Consider the following 17,883-nt stretch of genomic DNA (forward strand, 5'->3'; position numbering starts at 1 on the left):
ACGTATCGGCGGTCATTAAGGGGTTAAAAAATATATATTAATACAATTTGTACATTCATTTTTCATGATAATGTTTTTTTACGATGGTAAAAATAATTGATGAGAGAAATACAAATTCTGTGTGATAGAAAAATTATTGTGATCACATTATACGGATCTGGGATGGGAATTTTCCTTAAAACGGAAGAGTACTGAAGAGGATTTGTTTATCCTTCCTCTGGACCAACATTTATCTCCTGTGTTTGTATGTTTGGTCTATTAGTAATAAATTAAAATCATACTTTGAAAGTCGATATAAAATCAGGTCTGATTAGTTTATTTGAGAATATTTCAGCAATAGTCATTTAATTAAACAAAAACATTTTTGATGCAACTTTTTAATACACACTGGGGCGGTTTTACTAATACTGTCTACAGTTTTAGACAGTGTAAAATTAGACGAGACGGTCAGAAGATAAATTTGGCACAACTTGCTAGAAATGTTAGACACTTTTCTCTTCCTTATACTCCCAGATGGTTTGCTTACTTTACTACAGTTTTTAATGGATCAATTTTGGCGCAACTTTGGTGCAAGAACAGGGTACTCAAGCCACACTCCCTTTTCACTAGACCACCCTCTTTGTCGGACGAGGTGGAAAAAGTGCCTAAAACAGTTAATAAATGTGGTGCACGACTTATGCTCCAGAATACTGGCTCAATTTGAGCCAAAATTCGGACGCTTTTTCAGTAGTAAGTTCCTTTTGGGTTTTAATTATTGGATATCTTCAATCTCTGCTTGCTGCTAGTGAATAGATATATTATTTTCTTAATCTAGGGGCTGAAAACCAGCTCTGATTCCTACTAAGACTACAAACTGTTACCAGTAATAGTTCCTGCTAAGGCCTGTGACATGACTGTGTGCACTTCTGTGCATAATATGGTACACAATACAATACAATTTTGCAAGCTGTATTGCGAACTATTAGATGTTCTGTATTAGATGTGGTATCTTAAACTGTATTTCCTTCTAGAAAAACTAAAAAAAGTGCTTCCAGGCGAGACAATGGCCTGACATGCGGCAACTGATGTAGCTGCAATCTTTGTTTATGCAGACTCCACATAAGAAAATGCATGTATACCACTGTATGACCATAGGGTGATATGCAAGTCTCCACTGGAATGTCTCCATTGAAAATCACTGCATTTGGAATCCCTCTGATATAGATACCAAATACAGTGGTGTGTATGAGGCCTATAACTGGAAGCCTGTAGTCTGTTGGTATTGATATACTGAGGAGCAACTAACATGATTTTTAATAGTATGTGGCAAATATCAGTGAGACTGAATATACTCTTGAAGAATTTTCTGCATTTAAGAACAGTAAGGGAATTAAAGTACATAGCATTTTACTAGTGCGTAGTATTTTTACTGGATAGCTGTCAATAGGTCATTTTTCTCAATACATTCGTCTTTAAATGGCAGTTTCTACATTTGATACCAAACATTTTCTCTTCTTCAATACACAAGTCTACTTTCACTGGCATTTGATGTGTGCCATAAAAAAAAAATCTGTTGACAGCAGATTAGCATTCAGCAAATCTCAGTGGAAGTAAACTTACCCATGAAATGTCCTATCTATCTTATCCCTATCCTAACCCCTGTTATTTTTAAGCAGCAACCCAAACATATTCAGGACATGCAAAGAAAAGTAAGTACAATGGTAAACTTGGTAAGCAAAGGTCTTTTTGAAAATACTAATCACAAAACAAGAACTTTATCTGCATTTGAAGCGAATTAGAAGAGGTTACATTGGAATTAACAGTAAAATGACACAGCCTTCTGAAAATGATCGTGATCAATAACATTAGCAATATCATTCTTAAAATTGTAAGCAGAAAGAGGGATTTCCTCTGACAATTTCTAGTATATAGACGTGGTAAAAAAAAAAATACAACAGTATAATGATTTAAGACTTAAAGTGGTAAAAGTTTTGTAATGACTATATACATATGAAGCATCAATTCACATTAGCACCATCTAATAACATCACCAGTTCTGCCATATTAGCACCTCTGTCAGGGTGCTTATCCTAAGGCCTTATTCTTCACGCGACCGTGAAAAACGGTCGCGTGACGGCCGTTCTTTTAACGGCCGTCACACGGCTGTTTTCAGAACAATGATGTTCTACGGGTGCATTCACACGGCAGTTTTTTTTAGCGGCCCATGAATAATGGCTGTCAAAAAATAGGACATGTCCTATTTTTGGCCATTTTAACGGCCTGACGGCCCCCATAGAAGCCAATGGTTCTGGTTTTAACGGCTGTCAATACATGTAACAACCGTTAAAAACAGATCTGTGACATGGGGATTGGCAAGGGAACCACTAGTTCCCTTGCTGGCTATCGGCAGCTCGATGACATACTCACCGATGCAGCGCTGACCTCTTCAGGCGTCGTCTTTTGTCTTCATGGGTTCTGTGAAGGCGACGCGATGACGTCATCGCGCCACCTTTGCAGAACGCATGAAGACCAGAGACCACACGTGAAGAAGACAGCGTTGCATCGGTGATTATGTAGGGCATTCATTTTGGGAGTGTGTGGCATCATCTACATCGGGGCTGTGTGGCATCATATACAGGGGGGCTGTGTGGCATCATATACAGGAGGGCTGTGTGTCATCTACAGGGAGGCTGTGTGGCATCATATACAGGGAGGCTGTGTGGCATCATATACAGGGAGATGTGTGGCATGATATACAGGGAGTTGTGTGGCATCAAATACAGGAGGGCTGTGTGGCATCATATACAGGGAAGCTGTGTGGCATATACAGGGAGGTGTGTGGCATCATATACAGGAGGGCTGTGTGGCATCATATACAGGGAGGCTGTGTGGCATATGCAGGGAGGCTGTGTGGCATATACAAGGATGTGTGTGGCATCATATACATGGAGGTATGTGGCATCATATACAGGGAGGTGTATGGCATCATATACAGGGATGTGTGTGGCCTCATATACAGGGAGGCTGTGTGGCATATACAGGGAGGTGTGTGGCATAATATACAGGAGGGCTGTGTGGCATCATATACAGGGAGGCTGTGTGGCATATACAGGGAGGCTGTGTGGCATACACAGGGAGGCTGTGTGGCATATACAAGGATGTGTGTGGTATCATATACAGGGAGGTGTGTGGCATCATATACAGGGAGGTGTATGGCATCATATACAGGGATGTGTGTGGCCTCATATACAGGGAGGTTGTGTCGCATATACAGGGAGGTGTGTGGTATAATATACAGGAGGGCTGTGTGGCATCATATACAGGGAGGCTGTGTGGCATATGCAGGGAGGCTGTGTGGCATACACAGGGAGGCTGTGTGGCATATACAAGGATGTGTGTGGTATCATATACAGGGAGGTGTGTGGCATCATATACAGGGAGGTGTATGGCATCATATACAGGGATGTGTGTGGCCTCATATACAGGGAGGCTGTGTCGCATATACAGGGAGGTGTGTGGCATAATATACAGGAGGGCTATGTGGCATCATATACAGGGAGGCTGTGTGGCATATACAGGGAGGCTGTGAAGCATACACAGGGAGGCTGTGTGGCATATACAGGGATGTGTGTGGCATAATATACAGGGAGGTGTGTGGCATCATATACAGGTAGTTGTGTGACATCATATACAGGGAGTTGTGTGGCATCATATACAGGGAGGTGCGTGGAATCATATACAGGGAGGTGTGTAGCATCATATACAGGGAGGCTGTAAATAATGTCTAGGTGAATATGTGACCTTCCTTTGGGTGTTTTTAGGGGGTTGGGACAAAAAAAACCTGACCAATGAAATTCATTGACTCCGTCGGAAAACCGGAAACCTGCCGGAATGGTGACGAATGGAAACCATTAGCGATGTTTCCGTCACCATTGATATCAATGGTGACTGAAACGGAAGCTGTGGTTTCACTTTCACTTTCCGTTGCGGGGTTCACCCGACGGAAACCTCAGACGGAACCCCGGAACGGAAAGCAAACGGTGATGTGAACAGGCCCTAAGAAAGCTGTGGCAATTTTCAGCATGTGGTCCTTGGCAGCCATTGGTATGCTTAGTGACTGCTAGGTTATATTCCATGTCATCTGACCGGAAGCGGGGTATCTATATTCCCTAGTGTGTGGCAGAGAGGAGGAATTAGGTGATAATCCTGGTGGCTTGTGGGTAGAAAAGATAAGTGTATTCCTGATGTTTGGTGAGAATGTGTATTCTTTTTTTTATAATTCGTCTAGTTGGGGGGAAAACTTAGATAGGTTGCCGGGGGTCCAGTGGGTAGGAGGTTAAACAGGTTACCTGTGATGTTACATGTTATCTAGTAAGAAAGTTAGTAGGTGAAATAACCCACAATAAAAAAAAATTCTGCAGAAAAACTGTGATGAAAGGCGGTGTGTGAGTGAGGCCTGAGGCTGTATTTCTTAGAAGACTCGACTCTTCAGCACAAGGCTGAATTGTCTCAGTGTTGCCAGGAGAGGGTAAAAGAAGCTTGGCATCGGTCAATCCGTCTCAGGTGGTGGCAGATTGAGAAAACCTTTATGATAATACGTTTAGCTTGCTTGTTAGGAAGCCCAGATATTGAGAATTGTGCACAGATCCTTTTTTTGTTTGTATAATATATAAACAAATGTATAGACTGCGTATATACTGTATATAAATAAAATGTTATATATCAGTAGTATATGCAGATCTATCTATCTATCTATCTATCTATCTATCTATCTATCTATCTATCTATCTATCTATCTATCTATCTATCTATCTATCTATCTATCTATCTATCTATCTATCATCTATCTATCTATCTATCTATCTATCTATCTATCTATCTATCTATCTATCTATCTATCTCTCTCATATCTATCTATCTATCATCTATCTATCTATCTATCTATCTATCTATCTATCTATCTATCTATCTATCTAATATCTATATATCTGGGATATGCATATTTTGGTATATTTATGTCTTAAAAATGATCATTTTTTTATTTGTGTTATACCCCATTGTGATGTTTTTCCTCAGGAACCAGGTAAAATACTGGTTACCTTATTAAATACCATGGTAATTGACCTAAAGTAAATCAGGTTAAAATCTTTACAGCTTTTTCCTTTTCTCTTCTATTTCAGACATTTTAGGTATCACAGACCTTTCCAACTGAAAGGAAATGGCTTTGGAGAACAATACCCATCGCAGTTATTCAATTATACCATGCTTCATCTTTGTGGAGGTAAGTGCTACGTTTCGTCTTGGAAAGCGGCAGGGTTTCTATGGTTACAGTTGCAAATCAGTAAACAAGTCACTGTAAAGCTTCATACTCAGTTGATATCTACCAGGTTTTATTGTTATTACATTGCATGTGTCACTATAAAATCTTATAAAGCAGCGGAAGGACAAGTCTTACATTGATCATATCATAGCACTGTATTTCTGGAGATCTGTATGCAGAATATATGAAATTCTTCCTTATAAAATGCAATAATAATAATAACAATAATAATAATAATAATGTTATATTTGCCCATGCTCATTTAAGTGCACAAGGAAAGTATCAGTGTTCTATGAGACAAGGAGGTTTGGTAGATCAATAAAACACAGGAAATCAATAGTAGCTAGTAAAAGCAACCACACAGATAATTAAAAGAACACATCTGTAGCCTCGTAGATGCTACTTATGCCCTGAAGGAGGTTTTAAAGCCAATGGAATAAAAAACATTACTATCACATTAGCAATGACACCAGATTTCTTCACTCTCTGGGCATTCAGTTCACGAGATTACATGGAACATGAATGAACAGATGCTTATCTGTCACAGGGAGTGTCTCGTGCCAGGAGTGATAATAGCGTTGTCATGCAGGGTACACATCGGGGCACTAGTTTACAAAGATGTCATATAGACCATGCGTAGTCCAACGACTGATGAGCTGGAGGAGATTACAGCATTTACAAGCAGATTTTTTTTTTCTTGAATAGCACAAGATTATATTACTGTGTGTGATTTTTTTTTATTACAAAAGCTAGATAAATCTGTACTATGCATTAAAATTAAATCAAAATAATGCATTGGATATTATGTTTTACATTTGGACTCATGTATTCATGTATTGTTGATTGGTAAAAGGTCTGTAGACATAAAAAAATGAAAGATTTTTCCATGTTTATCAGTTTATTATAAAATCTCATAAGACAGATATATACCATGACTTTTTTTTTATGGGGCACACCTATATTTGGCTAGAGATATCCTACACACTGCCCCATATAATCAGACAACACCCTACAAACCCTGTATTTAGTCAAATTGTGTATAAAGTGGTATAGAACTGCTTTCACTTATACACAACCCGTTACCCATAAAACACACACTGACCACCAAATTTTTCAAAAGTTTTTCCTAATATTTTATCGGAAATATCAACATTATACGCCATTATAAAACTCCACCATCCATTTTCCATTCTGCTGAGGCTAAATTCATAAACTGGGAGAAAGCGATTATTCGTATGTCACATTACAGGCGCCATTACAACACTTAATCGTCCTCTACATCCTCTAGAGGGAACTCACATCAAATAAATACATGTCATTGAAACAATACATTCAAAATGTCAAGGTTGTAGTATGATTATATGTAGTATGATGAGTATCCCATTTACTTATAGGGTAATATTGTAGTACCTGTCCATGGTGCTGAATTAACAGCAGGTTCACTTGTAGCCTGTATGAATTATATAACAATGTTAATAGTACAGTTTGTTTTATAAAGGACTATGATTTATTTTTGGCTTTTTTAGATTTTGTGATTGTCCTGTAAAATGAATAGGAATATTGTCATACCTGACTTATCATATTTAGGAACACCACACGTTCCATATTCCAGACATGAATGTCAATTTGCTGTTTCAGTTTGGGCACTCTCTAAGCATAAGTTTTATAAACCCTATCCTTCAGGTATCCCCACAGATAGAAGTCACACACCGTCGCGACAACCCTTTGCTCACCGTACGTTCTTCCGCATAAACTCGACACTGGGGTGCTTGCAATGTATGGCAAGTCGCTCCGTTTTGTTGAAGGAAACAATACCCACGCATGTGATCAGTTAACTGTGCATAGAATTGCTCGAAGATATCCATGTACACAGCTGTGTTCACATTATTATCAAAGAATATTGGACCCACAATCTGCATACCCATAACCATACACCAAATGCCAATTTTTGGGTCATGAAGTGTCTGTTGGTACAGGTCGGGTGGCTTTTCTGTGTGCCAGTACCTATTGTTCTGCGAATTATCACACCCAGTTAAATGGAACCACCCTTCATCAGACGTGCTGTATTGCAAAGCGTCCAAATGGCCATCTACGATCATATCCAGTAGCCAATTGCAATATGCCACATGCTTCTGTTTATCCCCCTCCTTTAACTCTTGCACAGCTTACACTCAGTATGGCTACACGTCGACATGTTGTTCTTCTGATGAATGCCTGCTGGGATAATTTCATTGAGTTCCTCGGGTTTCTCATAATCCCCTCCTGAATGTCGGCAACAACGACAGGTGTACGAGCACGTGGTTGTATTTTTTTGGGGCATTGGCCACGGATCTTTTTTTACGCCGCTTCTGCACCAAGCCATGTATACTGCTTTTTGCTGGAGTGAGAAGGTCCATAAATTGACTAGCAAAGCCGTTCTGCGTTTCTTTAAATGAACTTGTGCGTACGTAGGCCTTCACTATCGCAATGTTTTAGACACTCTAATGCACAACACTACTGCCCTCAGCAAGGAGTACCCTTTGACTGGCAGGGAATGTTACGATGAGCCTTCATTTCGTAAACTGCCAAGGTAAAATAAATACCGAGCTCTGATTGGTTACTTTGGGCAATAAAAAAAGTTTTACTGTATGACAGTTTTGATGAACGAGGCCCCAATAAGCATTAACCTGTACAAACCACACAAGGTATCAGAGTTCTGTTTCTTTTTGTAGCCCACCCTGTATAATTACTGGCTGAAGTCAGTGATCCTGACTATATCTGCTAATAGGCAAGCTTTTTTTTTTTGTCACATCTGACAACTGGGGTGATAACATAGTCCTTTTCCAGAATAAAGATTACCTTCACATATGCAGTGGTGCTGAGATGTTGTAATCTGTGGGAATGACCACATACAGTATTACTTTAAAGAAAAATAGCACACAATGGCACAACATAGGGAATCATCTATGATAAATAGGAGGGACAAGAAAGTGATTGGTGTATACTCACCTGGGGGCATCGTGCTGGGGGCACGACAACCTGGTAGTCAAAAAGATGTATATATAGTCCAAGTGCTGGTTCGGGAGACTGCTAGCCATGGGTCTTTCTGGGTGAAGAGCTTGTCCCAGACAGAGAATAAGCATTATCGAATGCTGAGATGCACTAGGATATTCTGAGTGCAACATGGTGAAAAAAATTCATCAGGCTGTTTTACATAAACATGCATCCCATTGAGCTCAATAATGGCTGTAAAGATCCATATGCAGTAAGCTTCTCCTAGTAGTGGCTGCATGCAGCCAGAATGATATAATTTATCATGTCAGAGATACAAACCCACCCTGTAAAGTATGATATAATATATTAGCACTGAATATTGCACCTAAAAACTGAATGGTGAACATTCTCTTTAATGACGGCATAGTATATTTGGCAGAGCTCTCAGTGGGGAGTGATGCCCATTTTGAGTTTTGTTACAGTACTACAGTGTGATTTCTGTAAATGCGTCTTATCTGCTATGTTGATTTCTTGCTACTATAATTACAATCTGAATTAATGGTAAGATCGACTGATTGGATATTCTAATTGAGCATAGATTTGTCACTTGTTTTTACCTTTAGACCCTCAAAATTCTCAATAAAAGAAAATTTCTAGACTCTCATGGATACCTGGTGCTAGTTGCAGGACTAAAGGAATTTTATTGTATAACGTATCTTTCATGATATAAAGCCATTATATGTCATTCAACATTGAAACATTTAAATGTAGCTGCTTCTATTTCCCTACACAGTGATATACGGAATGTAATTTGTGCAACAATGGCAATACCTGAACCATACTTTTAAAATGATGCACGTTGCAGGGCAGTTGTTAAAGGGTAACTAAACATTCAACAAACCTCTGACATGTCATAGTGACATGTCAGAAGTTTTGATTGGTGGGGGTCCGATCACTGAGACCCCCACCAGTCGCTAAAAGTAAACGGCAGAATCGCTTGCGTAAGCGCTCAGCCGCTTCGTTTCTGTTCGGCTCTTTCCGGAAATCGGTGTAGCGGTGTACGGACTCAATGGAAAGTCTATGAGTCCGTACACCGCTACATCGGCTTTGCGGAAAAGACAAACAGAAACGAAGCAGCTCAGCGCTAACACAAGCGCTTCTGCCGCTTCGTTTTAGCGATTGGTGGGGGTCTCAGTGTTCGGACCCCCACCAATCAAAACTTCTGACATGTCACTATGACACGTCAGAAGTTTTTGAACGTTTAGTTACCCTTTTAATATATCATATTTTGAACAGGAGAAAAGCTGATATGACACGTGAAGGTGCTTGTACATTCACTATACAGACAAATATATTGAGACACTTACACATTACACCTACAGGAGATTTTATGACATCCCAGTCTAAACTCAAATGCATCAATATGGAGTTACCCTCTCCCTTTGCAGCTAAAACAGCTTCTACTCATCTGGGAAGGCTTTCTACAAGATTTTGGAGTGAGTCTGTGGGAATTATTGTCCATTCATCCAGAAGAGAATTTGTGAGGTCAGACACTGATGTTAGACTAGAGGGCCTGGCTCTCAACCTCTGTTCTAGTTCATCCCAAAGCTGTTGAATGGGGTTGAGGTCAGGATGTCTGTGCAGGGCAGTCAAGTACTTTCACACCAAACTCATCCAACCATGCCTTTATGGACCTTGCTTTGTGCACTGGGGCACAGTCATGCAGGAACAGGAAAGGGCCTTCCCCAAACTGTTCCCACAAAGTTGGTAGCATACAATTGTTCAAAATGTCTCGGTATGCTGAAGCATTAAGATTTCCCTTCATTGGAAATAAGGGGCCTAGGCCAACCCCTGAAAAACAACCCCACAGCATTATCCCTCCTCCACCAAACTCTACAATTGGCACAATGCAGTTAGGCAGGCAACATTCCCCTGGCATTCACCAAACCCAGACTCGTCCATCAGACTGCCAGATAGAGAAGCGTCATTCATCACTCCACAGAACACGTTTCCACCACACCAGAGTCCAGTGTTGGCGTGCTTTACAGCACTCATTCCGATGCATGTCATTGTGCTTGGTGATATAAGGCTTGAATGCAGCTGCTTGACCATGGAAACCAATGTCATGAAGCTCCCGGCGCACAGTTTATGTGCGAATGTTAAGGTCAGAGGAGGTTATGAACTCTGTAGTTATTGAGTCTGTAACATCCACAGCCCCGGACTGTCGTTCTAACTTACCCCCCGACGGACGTGGCCATGGACGAGCAAGTGCTGGGCGGCATCTCCCTCCTGAGAGACGCCGGCACTCACTTCCGCATCACTGTACTGGCTCCCATAGGGTGCGCGCGCATGCTCGCGCCCGTCCTTAAAGGGCCAGTACACGCACATTTCAGAAATATGTTATTAACCCATAATTCCCCTGGACTATAAAAAGGGCTCTGCCCGTGTTAGTTTTGCAAATGGTCCCTTAGTGTTTTTCTGTTCCCAGTGTTCCCGTGCCCTGCTATCTGTATCCTGTAGCCTGTGCTATACCTGGTTTCGTGTCTTTGAGGATTTGGAGTCGTGTGCTGCTTGCGTCCACGCCTGCTGTGTTACACTGTGTCTGGTGTCTGATGCCAAGGTCCCATCTGAGCCTAGCCATTACTACTGTCTGAACTACCACAGTTACCCTTGTGCTCGGACTATAGACTTTGTCGTGGTACCCTGTTTGGCCAGCTTCTATCCCGCTACGGCGGTACGACCCAGTTGGTCCACAAACCCACAGATCGTAACAGAGTCAGCAGAGCATTGGCGACTTTTATGCACTACGCACCTCAGCACTCCAGCTTAGTTGCTGTGGTTCCACTTTGAAGTACTACTATTCACCGTTGATTGTGGAATATCTAGGAGGGAAGAAATTTCAGGAACTGACTTGTTGCAGTAGTGGCATCCTATTACAGTACCATGCTCAAATTCATTGAGCTCTTTAGAATGACCCATTCTTTTACAAATGTTTGTAGAGGCAGACTGCATGGCTAGGTGTGTAGTTTATACACCTGTGGCAATGGCACTGAATGAAACAACTGAATTCAATAATTAAGACGTGTCTATATGGTGCATATGCCACTCAAATATTTGTCGTAATGACGTTGTATATTTATTATAATATTTTCACTGCTTAGCGAGACCTTCTTTTAAGAACAAAGAAGACTTTTTCTATTGTTAGTGTTTGATAACGATACATTTCATCAATAAATATGCTGCATGTGTCTAGTAGCATAGAGGCTTGGAAGTCATACATAGATTGATAGACAAGCCCCAGTAGAAGTAGAAGAATTAGGTTCCTGCTATTTTAGAATTAAGAATTCCTAGATCCCGAGGCTCACTGATGCCTGCATGCAAAAAAAAAAGTGGCCTTGTGCGCTGGGCTGTCATGAATTGCCTGTTTGCAGTGACAAACTGCTTTCATTTACCCATAATTGGCGGAAATGTTTTTTTTTTCCATTGTTCTGTTTTTCTGGTACAAGTCAGTATTTTCACTGTTAATAGCTCTACATCAGTCAATGTTGTCTTGCAATAATACAGGCGATTAATTCTTGTAAAAAAATATTTGGTCTTTAACACATATTAGGTATGAGGTATTTCTTTGAGGTGTTTTCTAGTTTAGCATACTGAACTGGCAAATTATGCACAGAGGAACTGGTTATTTTTTTATTCATCGCAAATAGTTATAGTCCTAGAATAGGTTTTCTCACTAATCGGTTGGTTAAAAAAAACTATGTCTTCCGGCAAGAGGAAAATTGCATGGCCACAAAAATTTACTGCAACGTTTTTAGAATATATTTTATGACAAAATAATGTGTACACACATATAGAATATAGAACAAAAAGTTCTCCATATTACATAAGAACTCCAGGAAACTGTCTGTGCAGTTACACCTGCCCCTACAGTATATCTCCAATTTCATAGTTACTATCAGTTTGAAGAGGCCAGCAATGATCAGACAAGCTGATGTATTTGTTTTATTATAATACATTTCCTTAGATTTCTACTTCTCATTCCTCTTTGTTTTGTCATCACCCATGATTTTATAATTTACAAGCTCATTCTTGATTATTTCTTTGGCCTCCTCTCATAACCATTTCTTCTTTAACCCCTTAATGACCAGCCTATTTTAGACCTTAATGACCAAGCTATTTTTTACGTCTTTGAATCGTCGCATTCCAATAGCTATAACGTTTTTATTTTTGCGTCGACATAGCTGTATAAGGTCTTGTTTTTTGCGGGACAAGTTGTATTTTTTAATAGCACCATTTTGGGGGACATATTATTTATTGATTAACTTTTATTAACTTTTTTTTGGGGGGAATAGAAAAAAATCTGAAATTTCTCCACTCTTTTTTGCGTCCTAATTCTACACCGTTTACCGTGTGGTATAAATAACACAATAACTTTATTCAGCGGGTTGTTACGATTGCAACGATACCAAATTTGTAGAGTTTTTGCATGTTTTACTACTTTTACACAGTAAAAACGCTTTTTTTTCAAAATTATTTGTTTTTGTGCCTCCATATTTGAAGAGCCGTAACGTTTTTATTTTTTCGCCGATGCGGTTGTGTGAGGGATTTTTTTTTGCGGGAAGACTTGTGGTTTTTATTGGTACCATTTTGGAGTAGATGCGACTTTTTGATCACTTTTTAATAAAAAAATTTTAAAGTCAGGATACACAGAAAACAGCAATTTTTCCGTCGTTTTTTATTTGATTTTTTACGACGTTCACCGTGCGGGTTAAGTAATGTGATAGATTTGTAGTCGGGGTCGTTACGGACGCGGCGATACCAAATCTGTGTAACTTTTTAACTTTATTTAGTTTTTTTAATATTAAAGCAGTTTGTAAGGGGAAAAAGTGGGTTTTTCATTTTTTTTTTTCAAATGTTTTTTTATTAACTTTATTAAACTTTTTTTTTCACTTTTTTACTAGTCCCATTAGGTGACTTCACTATGCGTTGGTCCGATCGCATTTATAATACACTGCAATACTTTTTTATTGCAGTGTATTACTGCCTGTCCGTTTAAAACGGACAGGCATCTGCTAGGTCATGCCTGTGGCATGATCTAGCAGGCATTCGCTCCAGGCAGACCTGGGGGCCTTTATTAGGCCCTGGGCTGCCATTAGAGACACAGACACTCGGCGATCTTATCGCCGGGTGTCAGTGGGATGAGAGAGAGCTCCCTCCCTCTCTCCAAAACCACTCAGATGCGGTGCTCGCTATTGAGCATCGCATCTGAGTGGTTAAACGGGTGAGATCGATACTGATATCGATCTCACCCGGCAGAGCAGGGACGTTCCCAGATTTGACAGCTCCCTGCTCTGTTTACTTATTCCGATGCCGCGACGTAAAAAGTCGATGGCATCGGAATAAGGCCCGTTAGTGACCGACGTAAAAAGACTATGGGCCGGTCAGTAACGGGTTAAACTAAACAGTTGAGCTGTTTGTAACAGACTGGTTACTAGGTATAAATTGCTTGACGACTACATTTAAAACAAGGCAGCTGTTATGCAGTGTTTCCCTAGCAACCAATCTATTTCACATGGCTCATGTATTCATCCCAAAGATGGGATTCCCATTGTGCGGACCGAAGAGAAGGGAAAACGCAGCTTCGCAGCAGTCAGGCTATGCCATTTTAGGCACCAATTCAGTTTTGAAGTGGCTCTGAGGGGCTTATATATTTGAAACCATAAGTCATCCCATTTTAAAAACTGCACCCTCAACATACTCAAAACGGCATTTAAGAAGTTTGTTAACCCTTTAGGTGTTTTACTGGAATTAAAGCAAAGTGAAGGTGATATTTTCAAATTTTTTGCAGATATTAAATTTTTAGCAATTTATTTAAGTAACACAGCAGGTGTTAACAGAAAAATGCAAGTCGATATTTATTACACAGATTCTGCAGTTATCAGAAATGTCCCATATGAGGCCCCAGTTTCTACTTAACTCAAACGCAGGCCTCAGAAATGAAGGAGCACTTGTGGACTTTGGGGCCTCCTTTTTATTAGGCTGTTTTTCAAGCACCATTTCATGTTTAAAGAGGCTTTAACCCCTTAATGACCGGGCCTGAAAAGACCTTAATGACCAAGCCAGATTTGTTAAATCTGGTATGTCTGACTTTATCAGAGAATAACTGCGCGAAAGTTTTGAATATCCAAGTAATTCTGACATTGTTTTTTCGTCACATGTTGTACTTTATTTTAGTGGTAAAAGTAGACTGATACGATTTGCGGAAATTAATTAAAAAATAGAAAAATGGAAGAAATTTTGTAAAAATTATAATTTTTCCCTATTTTTAACTGCAATTTGTGACATATGTACATACATACTGTACAATTTTTTTTATTAAATATATATTTCCATTGCTTTACTCTATTTTGGCAGCACTTTTGAAAAAAAAAATTTTTTTTTGAGCAATTTAGAAGACTTACAAGTTTAGCAATGATTTTATACATTTTGAAGTACATTTTGTTTTCCTGCACCAAGCCAGGTTTTCAGAGGCTCATAGGTGTCAGAATGGTGGAAACCCCCACAAGTGACACCATTTTGAAAACTACACCCCTTAAGGTATTTATTAAGGGGTTTTGTAAGTATTTTGACCCCACAGTTTTTTTGTAAGAATTCATGCAAAGCAGGCGTAAAAACATATAATTTCACTTTTTTCATAAAATTATCACTTTGAAGACCGATTTCTTTGTAAAGCGAACATGAGAATGAAGAAATGCACCCCAAAATCTATCACCCTGTTTCTCCTGTTTTCAAAAATGCCCACATTGTGACCCTAATGCGTTGCCTGGACACACGGCAGGGCCCGAAAGGAAGAGAGCAACCGGACGCATTCAGGTCTCATTTTTTCTTGAAAATGTTTTAGGCCCCACTGTACATTTGGAGAGGGTTTGAACTACCAGAACGATAGAAACTCCCCATAAACGACCCCATTTAGAAAACTAGACACCTTAAGGTATTTATCTAGGGCTGTAGTGAGTATTTTGACCCCACAGTGTTTTGCTAAATTTAATGTATAGCAGGTGAAATAAAAAAAACAAACACTTTTTATATAAAAGTATCACTTTGAAGACCGATTTCTTTGTAGAGCGACCATCAGAATGAAGAAACACACCCCAAAATCTATCACCCTGTTTCTCCTGTTTTCAAAAATGCCCACATTGTGACCCTAATGCGTTGCCTGGACACACGGCAGGGCCCGAAAGGAAGGGAGCAACCGGAGGCATTCAGGTCTCATTTTTGCTTGAAAATGTTTTAGGCCCCACTGTACATTTGGAGAGGTTTTGAACTACCAGAACGATAGAAACTCCCCATAAACGACCCCATTTAGAAAACTAGACACCTTAAGGTATTTATCTAGGGGTGTAGTGAGTATTTTGACCCCACAGTGTTTTGCTAAATTTAATGTATATCAGGTGAAATAAAAAAACAAAACACTTTTTATATAAAAGTATCACTTTGAAGACCGATTTCTTTGTAAAGCGACCATCAGAATGAAGAAACACACCACAAAATCTATTACCCTGTTTCTCCTGTTTTCAAAAATGCCCACATTGTGACCCTAATGCGTTGCCTGAACACACGGCAGGGCCCGAAAAGGAAGGGAGCAACCGGAGGCATTCAGGTCTCATATTTTGCGTAAAAATGTTTTAGGCCCCACTGTACATTTGGAGAGGTTTTGAACTACCAGAACGATAGAAACTCCCCATAAACGACCCCATTTAGAAAACTAGACCCCTTAAGGTATTTATCTAGGGCTGTAGTGAGTATTTTGACCCCACAGTTTTTTGCTAAATTGAATGCATAGCAGGTGAAATAAAAAAAACAACACTTTTTATATAAAAGTATCACTTTGAAGACCGATTTCTTTGTAAAGCGACCATGAGAATGAAGAAACACCCCCCAAAATCTATCACCCTGTTTCTCCCGTTTTCAAAAATGCCCCCATTGTGACCCTAATGCGTTGCTTGGACACACGGCAGGGCCCGAAAGGGAGGTAGCGCCCGAAGACTTTCAGGACACACATTTTGCTTGAAAATGTTTCAGGTCCCATTACACATTTATAGAGGCACAGAGCTGCCAAAAAGATAGAAACTCCCCATAAATGACCCCATTTTGAAAACTAGACCGCTTAAGGTATTCATCTAGGTGTGTACTAAGTATTTTGACCCCACAGTTTTCGCAGGAATTAATGCAAAGCAGGTGGAAAGAAAATTTTATTTCACTTTTTTTCACAAATGTGTCATTTTAAGGTCAGATTTCTTGTACAGAGGACATGAGAATAAGGAAATGCACCAGAAAATGTATCACCCTGTTTCTCCTGTGTTCAAAAATATCCCCATTGTGGCCCTAATGTGTTTCCTGGACACACGGCAGGACCCAAAAGGAAGGGAGCACCCGGAGGCTTTCAGGACACACATTTTGCTTTCAAAATGGGAGGATTCTACTTTTCTAGATTGAGAAATAGATGTCCCTAACAGTTTCTACACCCTATGACTATGTCGTGCTAAGAAAGCAGCTGTCCTGAAATCATGTCAGTCCATAGACATTATGTATATCAACCCGCTCTGATATATAGTAAGTTAGAGTGGGAAAATGTATTAAACTGTTGGCGGAAAAAGGCAATATATCCAAAAAAAAGGAGGAAGAATGTATCCAGCTATGTGGAAAACTAGAGCATGTTCACAGGATGAAGGAAAATTTGTAGGGCTGTATTGACTTTATTATTCAAAGTGACTGGTCATACAACGTCTCTTTAGCTCCATCAATCGCTATATAAGGGACGAATGTGCTAAGCGACGCGGTACACCATAACAAGCCCCTGCCCGGCAAGGTAGGAACCGCCATGTGCACAAAACAACCAATCACCTGTAGAATATATAAAGGGGCAGTGTCCCACACCGTATGTATAGATACAGTAAAGGACCACTACTCCCCAAATTAATGTCGCTATTTCTAGAAGTATTGTCGGGTGTAAGAGGTCCACCAAAAACCCGAACAAAACTGTAATAAATCCCATAGTGTATTGATAAGGACAAAACAGGGACTTATGCATAGACCAGGGTTGGAAGGACAAGCGGAACAATAATATCGTGACTCACTTCGCTGTCCTCGTTTGCTGCAGACTCGACACCGTTTTTTGGTGTATTTTTGGTTAGATGTTGAAGGGATGGGGTGTAAAAAATGTTTTTCAACAAGTCGGCGTACATCCTCTGACTCATGGACTACTCTCTGGTCTGCAGATTGAAATAGGAGATCTTCAATCACTTTCTCCGGAAATTCAAAGAATGTTACCTTGCCCGCTGATTTTTTGTACAGGACAAATGCGTTCTGCATCGCAACTTGAATCCCTTGAAGCGACACTTTCGCTGTCGCTTTCAAGTAAGGCTGGGTTCACACGACCTATTTTCAGACATAAACGAGGCGTATTATGCCTCGTTTTACGTCTGAAAATAGGGCTACAATACGTCGGCAAACATCTGCCCATTCATTTGAATGGGTTTGCCGACGTACTGTGCAGACAACCTGTCATTTACGCGTCGTCGTTTGACAGCTGTCAAACGACGACGCATAAA

General features: G+C 40.0%; 1 protein-coding gene across 1 annotated transcript in view; it reads left to right on the forward strand.

Moving 5' to 3' along the window:
• PLPPR1 (phospholipid phosphatase related 1) overlaps nucleotides 1-17,883 on the forward strand; it is a 209,643-nt gene that overhangs the window by 75,710 nt on the left and 116,050 nt on the right. The window contains exon 2 of the mRNA XM_075825645.1: nucleotides 5,160-5,260. Within this exon, the coding sequence (XP_075681760.1) occupies nucleotides 5,198-5,260 (63 nt within the window). The 5' untranslated portion in view covers nucleotides 5,160-5,197. The remainder of the gene's footprint in view (nucleotides 1-5,159; nucleotides 5,261-17,883) is intronic.

This window comes from Rhinoderma darwinii, chromosome 1, assembly GCF_050947455.1.
Source record: "Rhinoderma darwinii isolate aRhiDar2 chromosome 1, aRhiDar2.hap1, whole genome shotgun sequence".
NCBI lineage: Eukaryota > Metazoa > Chordata > Amphibia > Anura > Rhinodermatidae > Rhinoderma > Rhinoderma darwinii.